The sequence below is a fragment of the Bacillus rossius genome, chromosome 7, assembly GCF_032445375.1.
Source record: "Bacillus rossius redtenbacheri isolate Brsri chromosome 7, Brsri_v3, whole genome shotgun sequence".
Taxonomy (NCBI): Eukaryota; Metazoa; Arthropoda; class Insecta; order Phasmatodea; family Bacillidae; genus Bacillus; species Bacillus rossius.
Genome location: NC_086335.1, coordinates 63,484,424 through 63,500,972, shown reverse-complemented (window position 1 = coordinate 63,500,972; position 16,549 = coordinate 63,484,424). Strand labels below are relative to the sequence as shown.

Here is a 16,549-nt window from a genome sequence, read left to right as displayed (position 1 = left end):
TTCAAGATCATATTGGCGGTATAATATGTATTCAGATACCACTCTCATGCCGGTTTTGTTCCTTAAACACTCTATTTATTGTCGTTGACACGGATCTGTACTTTACAGCTTCAGCCACTGGATGCTCCTACTCGATCTAGCATCGAACCAGAGACCCCCAGCATACGTGACCCGAGTGCAGTACATCCTCACTAATAATTGGGTACGCAACCCACTATGAATGTTATATCTGTCTCTCTACCAATTACGAGTGTCTTAAACGTGTGACCGCAGCTATCATTACTCTGCTCTCGCTCTCGCACTAACATAACTCTGCTCTCTCATCCGTTGCTTCTTCGTAAGTCCCAGTCAACCTCTCGTCAACTACTCTTGGGGCCAGCTTACGCTGCTTGTCAGCGCGATTCCTTCAAAAAGAGTGGAACTGCTGAATAGCACAACACACGCCTCGTGAGGCAGCTGCCAGACGGGTGACCAACTCAGAGCTGACGTGAATACACACACACACAATCACATGCCCAGACTACCTTACAATAAAATCCATCTAATATTAAGTTCTCTTACTTATACATGATAGAATTACAAGAATTACACAAAAATACATTCTACTTGGTTCCACCCTGGGGTGGTCAGACACTCAAAAACAGAATTACATTTGTAAATCACATATTTAAGAGGTACGCTACACTGACACTGCTGCCAACCTTCCGGGTGTGGCTGGTGCTGCTTAAATGCTGGGTTGTGCCCGCTTTCATGCACATGCATACGCAAGGGGTTTGAAAAGAAAAGAAGTGTTGGAGGGAACGGAGGGAAAGAGAGAGGAGTGATTTCCATTCGGCTCCAACACGAGGCAACTTCACTTAGCAATGAGTCACGAACAGGAAGTAACAAAATACTAGTTACTTACATTATGTTTCTTTAATGAAGCTTTATTTAAATTCCATAACCTGAAAAAATGTACATTATACAAATAATAAATTTACCATATACATATTAAAATAATTTATATGAACAATAATTGTAATAAATGTAATAGTGAGTCTTAGAATACACATTTACTGTTATTTTTTAAAAGAAAGGGGATTGAGTTTTTCATAAAATTTTATAGACACAACTAAAAAATTATCACAACCAAAATTATGAAAATAAATATACATATGAACTGCATTTCTTTGACATATTTAAGTATTTAAAACACCGTATATTTCAAGTATATATATTTTCAAATTCAACATTCATTGTGTCACACAGCAGCAAATATTGAATGATCAGTTAAGTTGCCTTAATTATTTAAAAAATTTTAAAAAAAATATTTAAAAATTAGGCTACTACGGTATATATCTGTAATTACAAAATACATTCAACACAGGAATAGAATTTTAAATATAACATCAAAACTGTAACAATTTATTTTGCTACAAATGCTATTTTATATATTCTTATAATTTTCAACATGATAGGCCTAAACAATACCTTACCAAGTTTCCTGAAGATGATACAGTTAAATATTAATTTAGTTTGTAAGTTATAAGCCTGGATTTAAAAACTTATTTTGACATGCAAGCACTGCAACTGTTTTAATAGTAACAAAATTCCATCAACAATGATAACAAAAAGTTTCCAAAGCTATTGCATATGCCTTGTTGGGCCAAACCATACAATGAGATACCTTATCTGTATGCTGAGGCTAAATATTAAAACACCCAAGGTATTGTCTCCACCCATAGCTACCATAAAATGAGTAACACATTTTTTCCAAAGCTGCTACGTCATTTCAATGATAAACATTGAAAACTCCAAAACACCCAACCCAAGATTAACACATAACAAAAATGGCACAATAACAAAGCCAGTGAATCTGCAAAGCGGGCATCAACGTGAATGGAACAACAACACACTTAGCTGCAAAGCTTACGACCCACAAACCATCACAACCTGCCTGCCTCACCATGAGCCCTTGAGAGAAAGAACCAAGATTTGTTGTACCGAACCAGGGTACACCTTGATTTCATCCAGTGAACACAGAACCCTCTTTCCAGTCGGTGACAACTATACAGTAACTGGAACCAGCTTAACAAAGTTTCAGTGCCTCATCAAGAATGAATGCTACTGTATCGATGGCACTAAGTTCTATCACCACAATCGAGCACCCTGTGTGCATTTGTAGGAGTTCCATAACTAAATAGAATTTATTTAAGTGTTACTCCATTCTACTTCCGACCAATCTCGCGCATCATCCGCGCATGACCTGAAACACAATCGATACAGGTGCTGACACATAAACCAGGAAAATTCAGTGGAAACAATTACATATTTATGTAAGAGAGTTAATAAATTGTTAAATATAAATGTACTTAATTAGCGTAAGTGTGAGGCTAGTTGATATGTATGAGCAGGTATAGTTTTTAAGTGACACTGGAGATGACAAAAGAACACCAGAGAGTAAATATTACAGATGCAACATGCGGTGAAACATTCAAACACATGAGCTTAGGTTTAAATCGAAATCACTGTGGTTCCACTGCAGTGTAAAGCCTATGAAAGTCGCTTACAATATGAGCACCTTTTCCTGAGCCCTCACAGCATGGGAGAACCAGGGGGGAAGAGCGGTGGATGTACATACCTAAATACTCTCCCCTCTCTTCTTGCACTGTGACCAGTCAAGCACCAATGGATAAAGCCACAGTGAATTTGTGAATTCACTGAGTACCAAAGTAAACTTGAAGAACATATACATTTGCTTCACGCTGATGAAGACCCAGACCCAGAACCAGTTATAAACCAGGAGAAGAAGTGGTACCCCAATCACATGTAAACCTCCAAATAACATGACTCTGTTATTGGCAAATGAATAAGCACTCTGATGAGGCTTGATTACATATGTAGACACTTTTGAGTCTAGCCTGGAGTGAAACGAAGCCGTGAATAAGAGAGGATCTAGAAATGAAACTAATGGTTGCATAAAATTTCATACTGAGATACAAATTAAATGAGCTTAAATATAATTTCAGACTATTGGTCAACTACCCAGGAACAACACTCTACAATATTCTGCGCTAACTTGTGAGGCTGAAATGGTTTATTTTGTTGCTTATAACTGCTAGTAGTTTTATAGACAGCTGTCACACATTGAAATATTTTTTTACCTCTAAAACATGCATGTACATTTAATGAATCAGAAGTTATGTGTCATATACAATAATGATAAAAGAATCTGAAACCATCCCGTGATAAAATTATATACTATACATATTTCAAATACTTATATCGATCATTCACATTATAAATCTGCATCACATAGCTACATTATTTATTTATATTCTATAAATAAAAGGCTTCAAACACTATGTGTTCGCTGTTAGAGTACTACAGAGGCACTGAATGGATTGCATTAACAAGAGCTGCATTACAGTCTGTTATAACTACAAGCAGCAATGTGATCAACTATACACACAGAAGTAGTGGTCTTGCTAACTGAGTTCATACATACACAAAGTGATTAATTTGGGAAACAATATAAAGCACTCATTGTGATATTCACAGCTTAGTACCAAAACCTGAAATTGTTCATAACGTTGAATGATACAATGGGTTATAAAGAGAATGAAAGTGAAATCAGCGAAACAAAAACGACAACATTCTAGTTTCTACAACGGTTTCGAGCAAAGTGCTTGTGATTTTTACAATGAGGGAAGTGGCTAGATGTGAGGATTCCTTTCAAACCTAACTTGACTTTAAAACTATCCACAATTAAAAACAGGTGATTTCTTCAAATATATATGTTTAGTCAAATCTACAACTAAATAAACAAAAATAAAAATAGTTTAGTATTAAACTCTGTTGCGAATTATTTTTTGGGACTTAAATTTACCTTACTCTTCTGGGATGCCTTACCATATATGGCTTTAAAAAAACCTTTAATGATTTGTTTGTATCCTCACCAGAGAGCATATAGATTGTAAAAGCATTTTAATATTCTGCCACTGCTTAGTCCCAAAGTTAGAGTGGGAACATTGTAAATTAAGTAAAAGAAGAGGCTACAATAGTATTCTGATAATATGTTTATATCAATATTTTAAATAACTCAATGTTTTCATATCATTCCAATATATAGTAAATTTGATATCTGAAGTCAATTCTCAGAAGTTTGTTAATTTCTGATGTCACTAATCTTCGTGTACAATCATGGTGGGCCGGTTTAAAGCAATACAGACTTTGAGACAGAACTGAAACCCAGTCGGTGAAGAAGTATGCTGTTCAGCATTAGCCCGAGTGAACAAACTTGGCTCGCTGGTGTCTGTATACAGGGGCGCAACAACTAAATTTCCAGAGGGGGTGGGGGAGGGGGGGGGGGGGCAATATACCTTTTTATAAAGAATCATCGATCCCCCCTATTGAAGTGGGGGGTCCGGGGGTCCTCCCCCGGGAAAATTTGTATTTCAAGGTGGAAAATGGTGCTATTTAAGCAGTTTTATATTATCTTTATTATCTAAAAATTGATTACACGGCACTTTCTTTGCCCCCGTTTGCCCCCACTTCAAGGTTTCAGAGGGGAGGGGGGGGGAAAATACCCTTGCCCCCCCCCCCCTTGTTGTTGCGACCCTCACGCGGACCGCAAGGACGAGTCCGCGGTCCGTCACGTCACGTCACGCCCGCCTACATCCGCGGGGCAGCCGTCCAGCCGTCCTCGGTGGGCACCAGCTCGTAGTCCTCCGCGTGGTGGATGTTCCTGATGTGCATCATGAGGTTGCACTTGTGCGACGCGCGCGTCAGGCAGAAGGGGCACTGGAAGCGCGGCGGCTTGCCGCACTCGTAGTTCTCGTGCCGCAGCAGGTTCTTCTTGTAGCCGTAGCTCTTGCCGCACTTGGAGCAGCGGAAGTTCTTCTCCGGCGCGTGCTTCCTGGGGTACGAGCGGCTGTGGGGCGCTCGCTTGCAGCTCGTGTCGGTCCCTGCAACATCGCACCGTGACAGCTCTTAGAGAGAGGTGCACGCTCTTTCATCTGGTGGGTGAGGAGTAGACTGTTTTATCGAGAATCCATGACAAGTCTTGCAATGTTTTTTTCGGATTCACTAAGTAGGTAGTCGTGACAGTAACTGAAGAATAGTGGACTTCAAATAACAGATAATCAAAATGACATCACTTACAAAAGTACTGATACTATCACCGAAATTATCTTGTCGAATCAACAATATCCGACCATTTTTTTTTTCCAACATAATTTATTTATAATTAAATTTTATGACAGTCTCGTGATTTCAAACAATGTTAGGAGATTGGAATGGGTAGTGAAGAATAAGTCAAGTTCTTAATTCTCATAATCAGTGACTCTTAAAATTATGATAAAAGAATCGAAATGAAAATAACAGATTGTGTTGTTTGATTTCTTTACTTTAAATATTTTAAAAATAATATTATATACTAACACTGAAAGTAAAATTTCCACACACAAACACAAAATACGAAGCAATATTTATCACTAAAGTATATTTATTTTCTTTATTCTACAGCCTTAAACACACATACTAAAAGTTCAAATATATCAGATTTATTCAAACAATGTCAGTGTAATATTATTGAGTAATTTCACAAAAAGAAATTAAAAACACCATATTTGATAAAAATAAAAACATTAAATTGTATGCATTTTTTATCAAATACTAAATACAATTTTTAAAAATATTTTTAAAAACACTGACATACTCAAGCAAGTATGAGCTTATTATGCTAAAAGTAATCACAATCATGTACAAACTAGCTAAAATCATCCTGCACAATGGTAAGAATCAACACTGGTCTGTGAAAGGCAACATTTTATTTCATTCACGTAACTTACAAATGTAAATACTACTTGTGGTAACAATTAAAAATTTTCATCCCAAGTTTTCCATAAAAATTACTCTATATTAATTACCATTACCATCTTCAACAGTCTGTACAAATAGTATACAGTAATAATTTTTGTACAAGAGTTTACATAGTAAAAACCAACATTGGGACAAAAAGGCACTAAGAATAGAAGACAGTACATATTTGTACACAATTTTGCACACATTAAGAGTTCATAGCATTAAAAATAATGATGAAATTTATTAAAAAAAAAAAACAAAGTACAGAAAAAAATTAATTATTAATAATAAGAATGAAACACAGTTTTAGAATGTGGTACATTACGAGGGAAAGCCTAACACAGTAAGTACTTTTTCTGTCATGGACTTGTTGCTGTGGTACAATGAAACACGATTTATCGGCCTAGTTGCCAAACCACTTTACTTCACTTGTCAATTTTTACCTTCATGCCTAAAACTCCACAGAACGAATGGTCTAACCATGCTTCAGCAAAAAACAGTGTTCAAGTTGCTCAGACTGGTGCAGTTTTTTTTGACATGTGTAACAATTTCGTCAAGCAATGAGGGCTATATAACACCTTGGGACAGTGGCGGATCCAGAGGTTCACCTTGGAGGGGGCACTCTAGGATTTCAGAATAGCCAGAGAAAAAATGTCTTAAAATTACTAAATTTGTATTTAATCCACTCACACTACACATAACATCCAACCACCAGATTTTATGATTCTACAAGAAATTCATTAATTATATTAAAATATTTTATTGGTTTCAGAAAAAATCATTTTTGTCGGCAATATTAATGTAGCAGACAACTGGTTTTTCGAGGGGAGGGGGGGTCACTTGCCCCTGGTGGCCCCCCTTGGATCCGCCACTGCCTTGGGACAGAGTTTAGGCAGGACTTTATGCTTGTTAAATCACATAGAGTGGGGGCCCAACATTCGAAAAACACCGAAACTCTCCCGATGAAACCATTTAATACATAAAGTGAGCCGAGAGGTTTGCTACTCGGGAAAGAAAGCGCAGCTAGTACGAGGAGGGGGCTTCGCCGTGCTTGGTGACGATGTGCGACGTGAGCGAGGCCTTCTGCTTGTAGCGCTGCGGGCAGAACGGGCAGCGGAACTGTGGCTCCTTGCCGCACTCGAACCTGCGGTGGGTCACCATGTTGCGCTTGTAGCGGTACGTCTTGTTGCAGTCGGGGCACGCGAAGGAGCCCGGGGCCCGCGAGTTGTACACCTGCACGGGCAGAGGGAGGTCGCCTTCGGCCTGCCACCAAGACTCCGGGCCGCCCCAGCCCCCTGGGAACACAAGCCGCCACAGACGGCGAGTCAGTCGTGTCGACAGTCTCCTGCCCTCCCGTGTTCCTCACCCACACAATGCTGAGGTGTCGTTTATTCTGCTTTAGAAATTTATCAAAAACAAAATAAACTAAAGAAACTGCATAAGTAATTAACGTTTCTGAGATTCCCACAGAATAGGAACTTAAACCTGCAAATCTTAACAAAAAAAATTACTTTCTGACAACTAAAACATAAAAAATCAGATATCTACAATATTATTTAAAGATCTACATTTTTAAGCAATTTCTTAAGATTTAAATTTTTCAATATTTAAATTATATACAGCGGTAACCTAATAAATATTTCTGTTCTATTAAAAGTCTAAATAGATGGATGGACGGACAGGTAAACAGAAAAATGAAAAAATATTTTCTAAAATGTATATGATTTTTCAAATTTTTTATTTTATTTTAAATATTTTCCATAGTAAGAAGTTTGACAGAATGTGATAATCACAAGCAAAATTTCTTGAATCAGGTTTATTATAATTTTTTTAAAAATAGTTTGTTTATTATATGTACATATAGATGAGGTCAACTCATCATACACTAAGTGTACATAGTTTTATGCAATCTACAGGATTACTTACTATGATGCTGAAAAGAGTGGTTCATTCAGCAGAGATGGAGAAGGATAGGGTTTTGTGTGTGTGTGCGTGTGTGTTAAAAAAAAAAAAAAACACATACACCCGGCTAGTGTCTCATCCAATTAAATAGAAGTTGTGCGTAAAAATTGTACATACTATTTCATAGTAAATTAAAAAAAAAAGCTTTAAAAATAGTGACTTTGTTGTATTTTGCAATACAGTAGAAAGATTTTCAACTTAAATGATCTCTTTTGGAGAGAAATTTTTTTGATAACCATCTGTTAAAAAACGTGGGGGAGAAAGAAAATACATTAGTTTAATTTATGTATGTTTCACTTAGAAAAAATTATCTTAAATAGTGATATTTTAAGAACTGAGTAATGCCAACATGCTTACCAGATAATTTATGACTCACATAAACAGTGATAAGTGAAGTGAGTACGTTGGAGGGTCTGTAACTTCCACTATTCACAGAGGTTATGCTGGTGTTTCTTGAATTAACCAAACACCTATCACACTCTTACCATTTTGTTCTTCTTTTAAGTATGCAAGTCAAACTATCAAATGTTTCACACAAATAGGGTTGTGTTAATAAATATAATGCAATGTTCACACACATTTTTCTGAAATGCTTTCTCTAGCTGGAACTATATTTAAGATTAAGATTTAAAATTCCAGGTTTCAGGTGGACACACACACATACTGTTATAAAATGCATTGCCTGTAACTCCACAAATCCTAATATAGAGAACTATAGATCTGTAAAAGTAAATATGAATTTATGTCATGTAGGGTATATTTTTTTTTTTTATTTCATTACGTCATGCAATTTCCCTTCAGGATGGATCTACATTTCTTCAGTACTGGTGTTATTGATGCAATCCCACAGAAACTTCAGAGCCTCTTACTTCCCTGAGCGATTGTTACTGGCCTATGACCTAAGAAGAATGTAGAAACATGTGTGGCATGGTATATGAAAGAAAGTTATTTATCAAAAACTTGCTTAAAATGATGATAAAAATAATATACAATTAATAACTTTATTACCAAAAAGTACAAACAGATTATTTTCCTGTTACCACATCACTTTAAATAAAAAAAATAAAAAATACATTATTTCATACATCACGAATAGTGATAGTAAACTTATTAATTATTACTGAATACAATTTTTAAAAGAACAAACACAACATACTACGAGTAGATGAATTACAATAAATTTTAGGAAACAGTCTTAAAACTAACAAAAAAAAAAATATTTATTGCAAGCATCTCAAACACAAAGAAAAAAATTTGAGTTAAATATTATTATTTGATACATACTTTGAAGTTGTTTTTATTAAAAGTTATCAGAGGGATTAGAGGATAACTGGCTGTATTTGAGCCGTCAAGTTTTCATGGTCCCTCTTGTATTTGAGATATTCTTATATTCATATTTGTCTTACATGTAAAGACAAGATTTTATGGTTTTATTTTTAGTCCAATTTCATTTGTACAACAGAATATTTCACTGTTATTGTTTTAATTTTTATAAAAGCTATTTTGTAATACTTACTCCGCCAAAATTGTGGTAAAATTTATATGTGCACTTTTATGATAAAATAAGTTGTAACCAATTGGTCAAAAACAGATACATTCAGTACAATAAAAATAAATTGGTTAGAATTTTTGTTTTAAAAGCAATTCAATAAGAGATGCACAATAAATTTAATTTTTTTTTCTGATACATGCACTTCCAATATAATTTTTCTTTGTCTGAAAATGACATTACTTGAATTTCAAACATTAAAAGATTACTTTTTTTTTTATGGTTTGAATTAGGTTTTGATTAAATGTTACTTACTCCATGACGTAACTGACATTTCGGTGGTATGCGGTGCACTGACATGCTTTTCAGTGTTATTTCTGTTTATTTTGATTTGACATAATCTCGTCCCTACTTGTGAGATGTCAACTGCCTTGCTTCCAGGTGAATGAGAGCGGACAGACAGCTGCGATGCGACGACGAAAGGAAGGAAGGAAGAGGAACCAAAGGAGCAGGAATCTCTGTACAGTCAAACCACACACTTGAAGGGTCCATAGTTTTGTTTTCTTTGCAATAACAAGGTTTGTACTAACCAGACTGTTACAAAATTTATTCACAAAATTTATATAATTTCTAAATCAAATTTAAAATAAATTTAAAATTCGCCCACAATTTTATATCACACAAAATGTACTTTTTTTTTAAAGATTGTACGAAGAGGCGGGAGCGCTAGAGGAGGTCCGCCGAGAAGCCGTGCTTGGCGGCCAGGTGCACGGTGAGGTTGTTCTTCTGGCGGTAGCGCTGCGGGCAGCACGGGCAGCGGAACTGCGGCTCCTTGTTGCACTTGAGCTTCAGGTGCGCCACCATGTTGCGCTTGTACTTGTACGGCTGGCCGCACTGCGGGCAGGGGAACCTCCCGGCGGCGCGGCGCGCTTCCGGCCCCCCTGGCGCCTGCCACGGCCCTGCGGGAGAACCAGTCGCACTTCAGCGGGAGACAGAACCACGCCGCCCTTCCCCGCCCTTCCCGGGAACTGAACAATTCATTTCTACACAATAACTCACAGTACAAATCAATGCCCAGATCCGTATGCACAATCTTAAAAAGGTTCTCACATACAATCCTCAAAAATATTTTTGTGGCAGAAATACAATTATATATATATTTTTTTACTGATGTGTAAAATCCCAAATTTTTTCTAGAATACCAAAGAGTACTTCGAATATACCCCTCGAATCTGAATCTAGGGTCTGAAGGGTCCAAAATAAAATAAATGCATAAGAAATGAAAAAATATTAATATTGTGTTCAAAGATTTAACCCTTTAAATGTTTTATTCTTGAACTGTGTTTCCAGAATCTATACATATTGTAATTCTAATTATATAATTATATGTTGAAAGTACAATCTCTTGGGGAATGGTAACAGGATAGGTATGAAGAAAAATATTTACTTTGTAAACTTCAGAGGTTATCTGTGTTGAATTTTTTTAATTTATTTTAATTTCTCTAATATTTTTCTTTGAATATGTTTCCTTTAATATTGAATCCCTTGAATACTAAGGATTTGATTGGTAAATCCCTAATTTTTTCTACAACATACTTTGCAAGAAATGTTTTTTGTTTCCCAAGCTAGGACAATCTCCTGATGATATTTCACTCAGCACACAAGATGTATTACGAAGACTTTGAGGAAACACGCAAATAACCAGAGCCTTGCAAGGTGACGAGTGGGGATGGGAAAAAACAACACTTGCTGTGCGATACTTGGATCTCAGGGAGCAGTGAGTTCAGCAGGGAAGGAAAAAACCAGTAGTTATACAGTGAAACCTCACTAACAAAAACCCTGTTAATACAAAACTATCATCAATACTGTTTCACAGTCCCTGAGTCCATAGAAGTTACTGAGTAATTTGTTACATACAAAGTTATGATTATTATGTAATACAAAGTTGTTATTATTCCAAAAGTAAACAGTTACATTTAATAAAGGATAATACTGATTATCATTGCTCTGGCTCATTGTACATTAGAGAAAAATACTTAGAAATTTTATTCTTCAAAAATGATGACAGAATCTTTTTTGTAGTTGATTTGTAAACCTTTTATTTATTTTGCTGTCTTACATTCTTTTATGTTTGAAACAGCGGTATATCTTTTTTTTATATGCAGCTATTTTTGTAGTCATCATAAATTCCTAAAATTGTATTTTACAATCTTAAAAAAAAGTATATTTTGTGTGATATAAAATTGTGTGCAAGTTTTAAATTTATTTTAATTTGATTTAGAAATTATACAAATTTTGTGAATAAATTTTGTAACAGTCTGGTTAGTACAAACCTTGTTATTGCAAAGAGAGCAAAACTATGGACCCTTCAGGTGTGCAATGTTAAGGTTTGACTGTACAGAGATTCCTGCTCCTTTGGTTTGAACTGTGATCAAGGCCACACAAACACAACAGTAGTCCTCGACTCTTGAATCAACCCTAACATGCCATGTAGATACTTCTAAAACGGGTGTCAGATGAAATCATTTACATAGTGCTGCAGTTGGAATATTACAACATTTTAAGAGTAGATACAATGAACTCTCTTTGCCCCTGATAGCATGATATTCGAACAAAAATGTCCGTAAACTTGTTAGGAATTTACTTAATACAACAAACTCACAAGTTTGGTGGTGGATGTTTGTTTGATGGGTTTTACATTGCACAGTTGAGCACAGAGGCCAAAGAAATGGGACAATCATGATTATAGTATGCTCATACATTTGAGTCATTTCAGGATGTTGGGATCAAACACTTGACCCCTGCCACATGACTATGGTCACTAATGACCATTTTACAGGTAGAGATTAACTGCAGTATATCAATACATTGTTTGACTGATTCTTGCAATTGGAGAAGATCGTTTTAAATTTGTTATATAAGTAAAAAAAACCAACTCTAAAAGTTTTTACAAGATTAGTGTTTATTACTCTTAAAAAATGTCTGCTTGATGAATGAATGAATGAATTGATGAGTGAACAAACAAATTAAAATTCATATGAATGTTCTTCATTACTTCCACTGCAGTGTCACCTACAAAAATCAATGCATAGTTGTCGTTTGATTTTTGTTTTGTCCTGTTGTTTTTTTCAACTATGCAGAAGCTGTGATGCCACAACAGTAGAGGTACCTGCCACAGCTGCTGTGTCCAGCCTATAACCAAGAGAGCAGGTAGAAATAGACAGAACATCATCAGTATATGAGAAATTCTTGTTGATGGGCTATGTAAATGATTTACGTACAAATTAAAAAAATTTATTTATTTTCAATAAAAGTAGAATTACAATTTTTACATCTTAAATTTACTGGTCCTTAAAAACTTATTTCTTACGTTACTACAACAAAAATAATCTACACTTCTTTAGATGCAATAAAATAATTTTAATTTCATGCCACAAAGGTTACTCTTGCAAAAAAACACAATTGTTACAATTTAACATAAAAATCTAGATTACTTAATTATTACTTAAAATAATCAGCCTGTTTTATTGATAAAATAAATAAATGAATTACAATCAGGTTGGTTCAAGCCAAAGTGCTTTTGAAGTTTTGTAAAGGTAATCATGTTTAACATTATGATTATAATTTTTAAAATTGGGGAAAGGGGATAAAAGAAGAAACATCAACAGAGATGATATAATGTGATATATGTACATTTATTACGATCTAAAAATATACTAAGACATAAATTTACTGCAATTTCTTAAAATAATTAATTTCACACCTTTATAACATATAATAATAAAATAATTAATATCAAATTGATTCCATAATATTTATTTATATCACAATAAATTAAAAATATTTTGTCTAAGGTGTATTAACATGTAAGTTATGAAATTTCTGTGTAATGAGTTTTTGTAACAATCTAAAAAAAAAATCCATTTATTAAATTTAAATTTTTAAAAGAATTCATTATTTATATATATAAAAAAAAATTCATATAATCTTGGCTACATGCCAAAAGAAGAATCAGTAGGCCTTTTAAGCTTCTAAATGATTAGTTTAATTATGATGAATATACACCTAAAATGGCCGCAAAATAAATAACATTCCTAATACGAAGAAAATCATGAACCAGCCGAAAAAAAGAGAAACAAATTCCAAGTTTGATTCAGAGCTTTCATTGATCTATCACATCTAGTAACTCTTTTTTTTTATAATTATATCAATTATGTTATTTAGTAAGGAATGATGTTGGTAACAGACATTAAAATTACCGATGGTAGTATATATGGGGGCAAGCAAAACAAAATAAATCCTTGGTTATAAATAATTGTGTTATAGTCGTCTCTGGCCAACTCTCCCTCGGACACGGCGCGCAGACCGATGCTCTACCAGAGGCTGTGCTTGGCGGCATGGGCATCGCAACCGGGGGGGACGGGGGAGACACGTCCCCCCCCCCAATAATAAAAGTCTTCAATTTCGTCCCCTCCAATAATATATTTAGTTTCGTAGTTATATTAAAAATATGATTTCTGTGATATAACCGATATGTTGCGCATGGTGCATTTAGTCCAATCGTGGTAATGTGAGAACTGTGTTTTTTACAAATTTTTTCTCTGAAAATATTTTTTTTATAAAAAATAAATTATATATTGCAACCAACCATGATTAGAATATTTAGGAAAGAAAAATGCCTAAAAACCACCTTTTTGCACCTTCAAACCCCAAATTTTCCCGGGGGAAGGATCCCCGGACCCCCGGCTTTTTTTCCAGGGGATGGATATTCCTCAACAACTAAATCAATTGCAGTCCCCCCCCCCAAAAAATATATCCTTGCGACGCCCATGCTTGGCGGCCAGGTGCAGCGTCAGCTTGCTCTTATGGCGGTAGCACCGCGAGCAGCGGAACTGAGGCTCCTTGTTGCACTCGAGCTTCAGGTGCGCCACCATGTTGCGCTTGTACTTGTAGGGGGCCTGCGGGACAACCAGGCCCACGTCAGGGGGGGGGGGGGTCACTGCCCGCTCCCTCCACTCCTCTCGCTGGCCGTCCCTTCACAAGCACCAAGAGAGCCTGCGTGCAACTGCATAACGTTTTTACACTCGGAGAAACTATCACGTTCAACTTTCAATAGTTTTTAAACAACTCATAAAAATACATTAATAACAAAAAACATGTATAATCATAACTTTTTTTAGAGCACGTAAATAGACAAAGACTTTTTAAAACCCCTACTAATATTATAAATGTTAAAGTGTGTTTGTCTGTTTGTCCTTCTTTCATGCTGAAACGGAGCAACAGATAAACGTGATTTTTTTAATATAGATAGTTTATGGGCCGGAGAGTGAAATAAACTACATATAATCATGAAAGTACATCCCTAACGGATTAAAAAAAAGGGTGAATTCAGTTTTATAATAGAAAATCATAGGAGGTAGATCACAGACACACACACTACTATTTATTTTGAAACTTTCCCATGACACTGGTGCCAGTACTGCAGTTTCCTTACTTTCTCATGACTTTCCTGATCTGTAGATGCTGTGCAGACAATGGCAGATTCGTTCCTGAATATCCTTGGTCTGTGCTGGGGAGTTTTCCCTCTCTAACGAACTTGCTGTCAACAAGACAGCTTAGCAAAGATGTTTCACGAAAGACTTAGAGGCAGCTTTCACCAGCCCGGGAATAAGGCCGGTGGGACGTGACATTATCTGCAAACTGTGTGCCAGCAGTGTCCAGGATAGGTACGGTGAACCACGATCTGCCTGAAATTCGTGGGTACGGGTGTGTTCCGTGGCTTTGAGCTCAACCTGATCTGAAACCACACTGCACAACAAGCACAAGACTTCTGGTTATCATGTACTATACCTTATAATTCCATTGAGAACATGGCTCTTGATGAAAAATCACAAAAACCTTGTGCGTGGCACTGCAGTTAGGCTGGTTGTCGGTCACCGGACTCCATTCTGTTCCATCACCCAGTGTTCGCAAGAGTAGGAATATCACCAACTTTTACCAGCAAACACACCTTCGCATATAAAAAGATGTTATTGCATCCTCCTAACTTGCTTCTTGAGACTAATGCATCCTCTTCTTGTAGGCGCTTGACCCAAGTACACTAACAATTTCATGGTAGCCTTTACATTGAAGAAAAAATTACAATAGTATGTCAAATAGAAAAAGGAACGTAATTTAAGCTGATGCTCATTCATAATTATTGTTCTCAGATGACTTCATTCATAAACAGCCGCAAAATAAAAAAAAAGGTACCAAAAAAAAAATTTTTTTTAAACATGTATGTCTAGGAAAAATATTTAGCTTGTCTAGGATAGTAAATGTTTTTATCACAAAGTAGTACATGCACAATCAATTATTCCCTTGCTGATTAGAAGAACACAGAACAACGGTGCTTTGTTTATTCAACGAGATTAAAAATAGAAGACAGTATGTTAATAAATACTGGTGGACATGAAACCAAAGCAATGTTTCAAGCTAAAGTCTTGAAAGATCGTCCTTGTTGGGGAGGATAGTTGACGGTAGCTGCACGGACCACTCACTCCCTCACGGAGCACCGAGCCTCTCCGGCACGGAGCCGGGAGCCACCTGGTGCACGGCCATCACGTGGACCTTGAGGTGCGTGTTCCTCTTGGCGCGGTAGGCGCAGTAGGGGCACTGGTAGGACCGCTTCTGGCCGCACTCGGAGCGCACGTGGGCCATCATGCTGCTCTTCCAGCGGTACTTCTTGCCGCACAGCGGGCACACGAAGCCCTCCGCGCCGGGCCGGGCCGTGTCGGTCTCTCGAGTGCCGCTCCAGTCCGCGGAGAGTCTCGCGAAGACACCTGCAAGGCAGTCCTTGCGTCAGAGCAGCCAACTATCACTAACTCACTTCACAAAACATCTTTCATTCGTATTCGAACCGAGATAAGCGTCCAAGTCAACACCTCAGAAGACATTCACAAATAACGCCAGTATACAGATTGTCAGAATGCAGTAGTAATGGCCAAGTTGTCAGTTGGTCCCAAGCCTCCCAGCCAGGAACAAAAAAAAATTACTAATTTTTAACATTGATTCTTATGTGGGTAGTGTGTATACTGTTGTGTGCCGGGCAAAAATGTTGTGTAGCAATTTTCACCAAAAATAATAACATTCTCTTCTTCATTCTCCTTTTGATCTCCGCTCCTTTCCAAATTCACTCCTTTCATGTCATGCCTACTTCAACCGGCGACAATTCTCTGTCGCTGGGGTCGGGTGGGATCATTTCAAAGAGTGCGG

At 36.6% G+C, this 16,549-nt stretch overlaps 1 protein-coding gene across 15 annotated transcripts in view; it reads right to left on the bottom strand.

Annotated features, from left to right (window-relative positions):
* The window catches only part of LOC134534196 (longitudinals lacking protein-like), a 287,153-nt gene that overhangs the window by 41,875 nt on the left and 228,729 nt on the right, over positions 1–16,549 (bottom strand). The window contains exon 5 of one of the 15 annotated variants that reach the window (XM_063372378.1): positions 904–4,946. The exons of 11 other annotated variants lie outside the window; for them this stretch is intronic. In XM_063372378.1, the coding sequence (XP_063228448.1) occupies positions 4,654–4,946 (293 nt within the window). In that variant the 3' untranslated portion in view covers positions 904–4,653. Of the gene's footprint in view, positions 1–903; positions 4,947–6,068; positions 7,140–8,795; positions 10,255–15,601; positions 16,117–16,549 lie in introns of those variants that run through there. 3 more of the 15 variants (XM_063372385.1, XM_063372410.1, XM_063372382.1) reach the window with 3 other exon arrangements.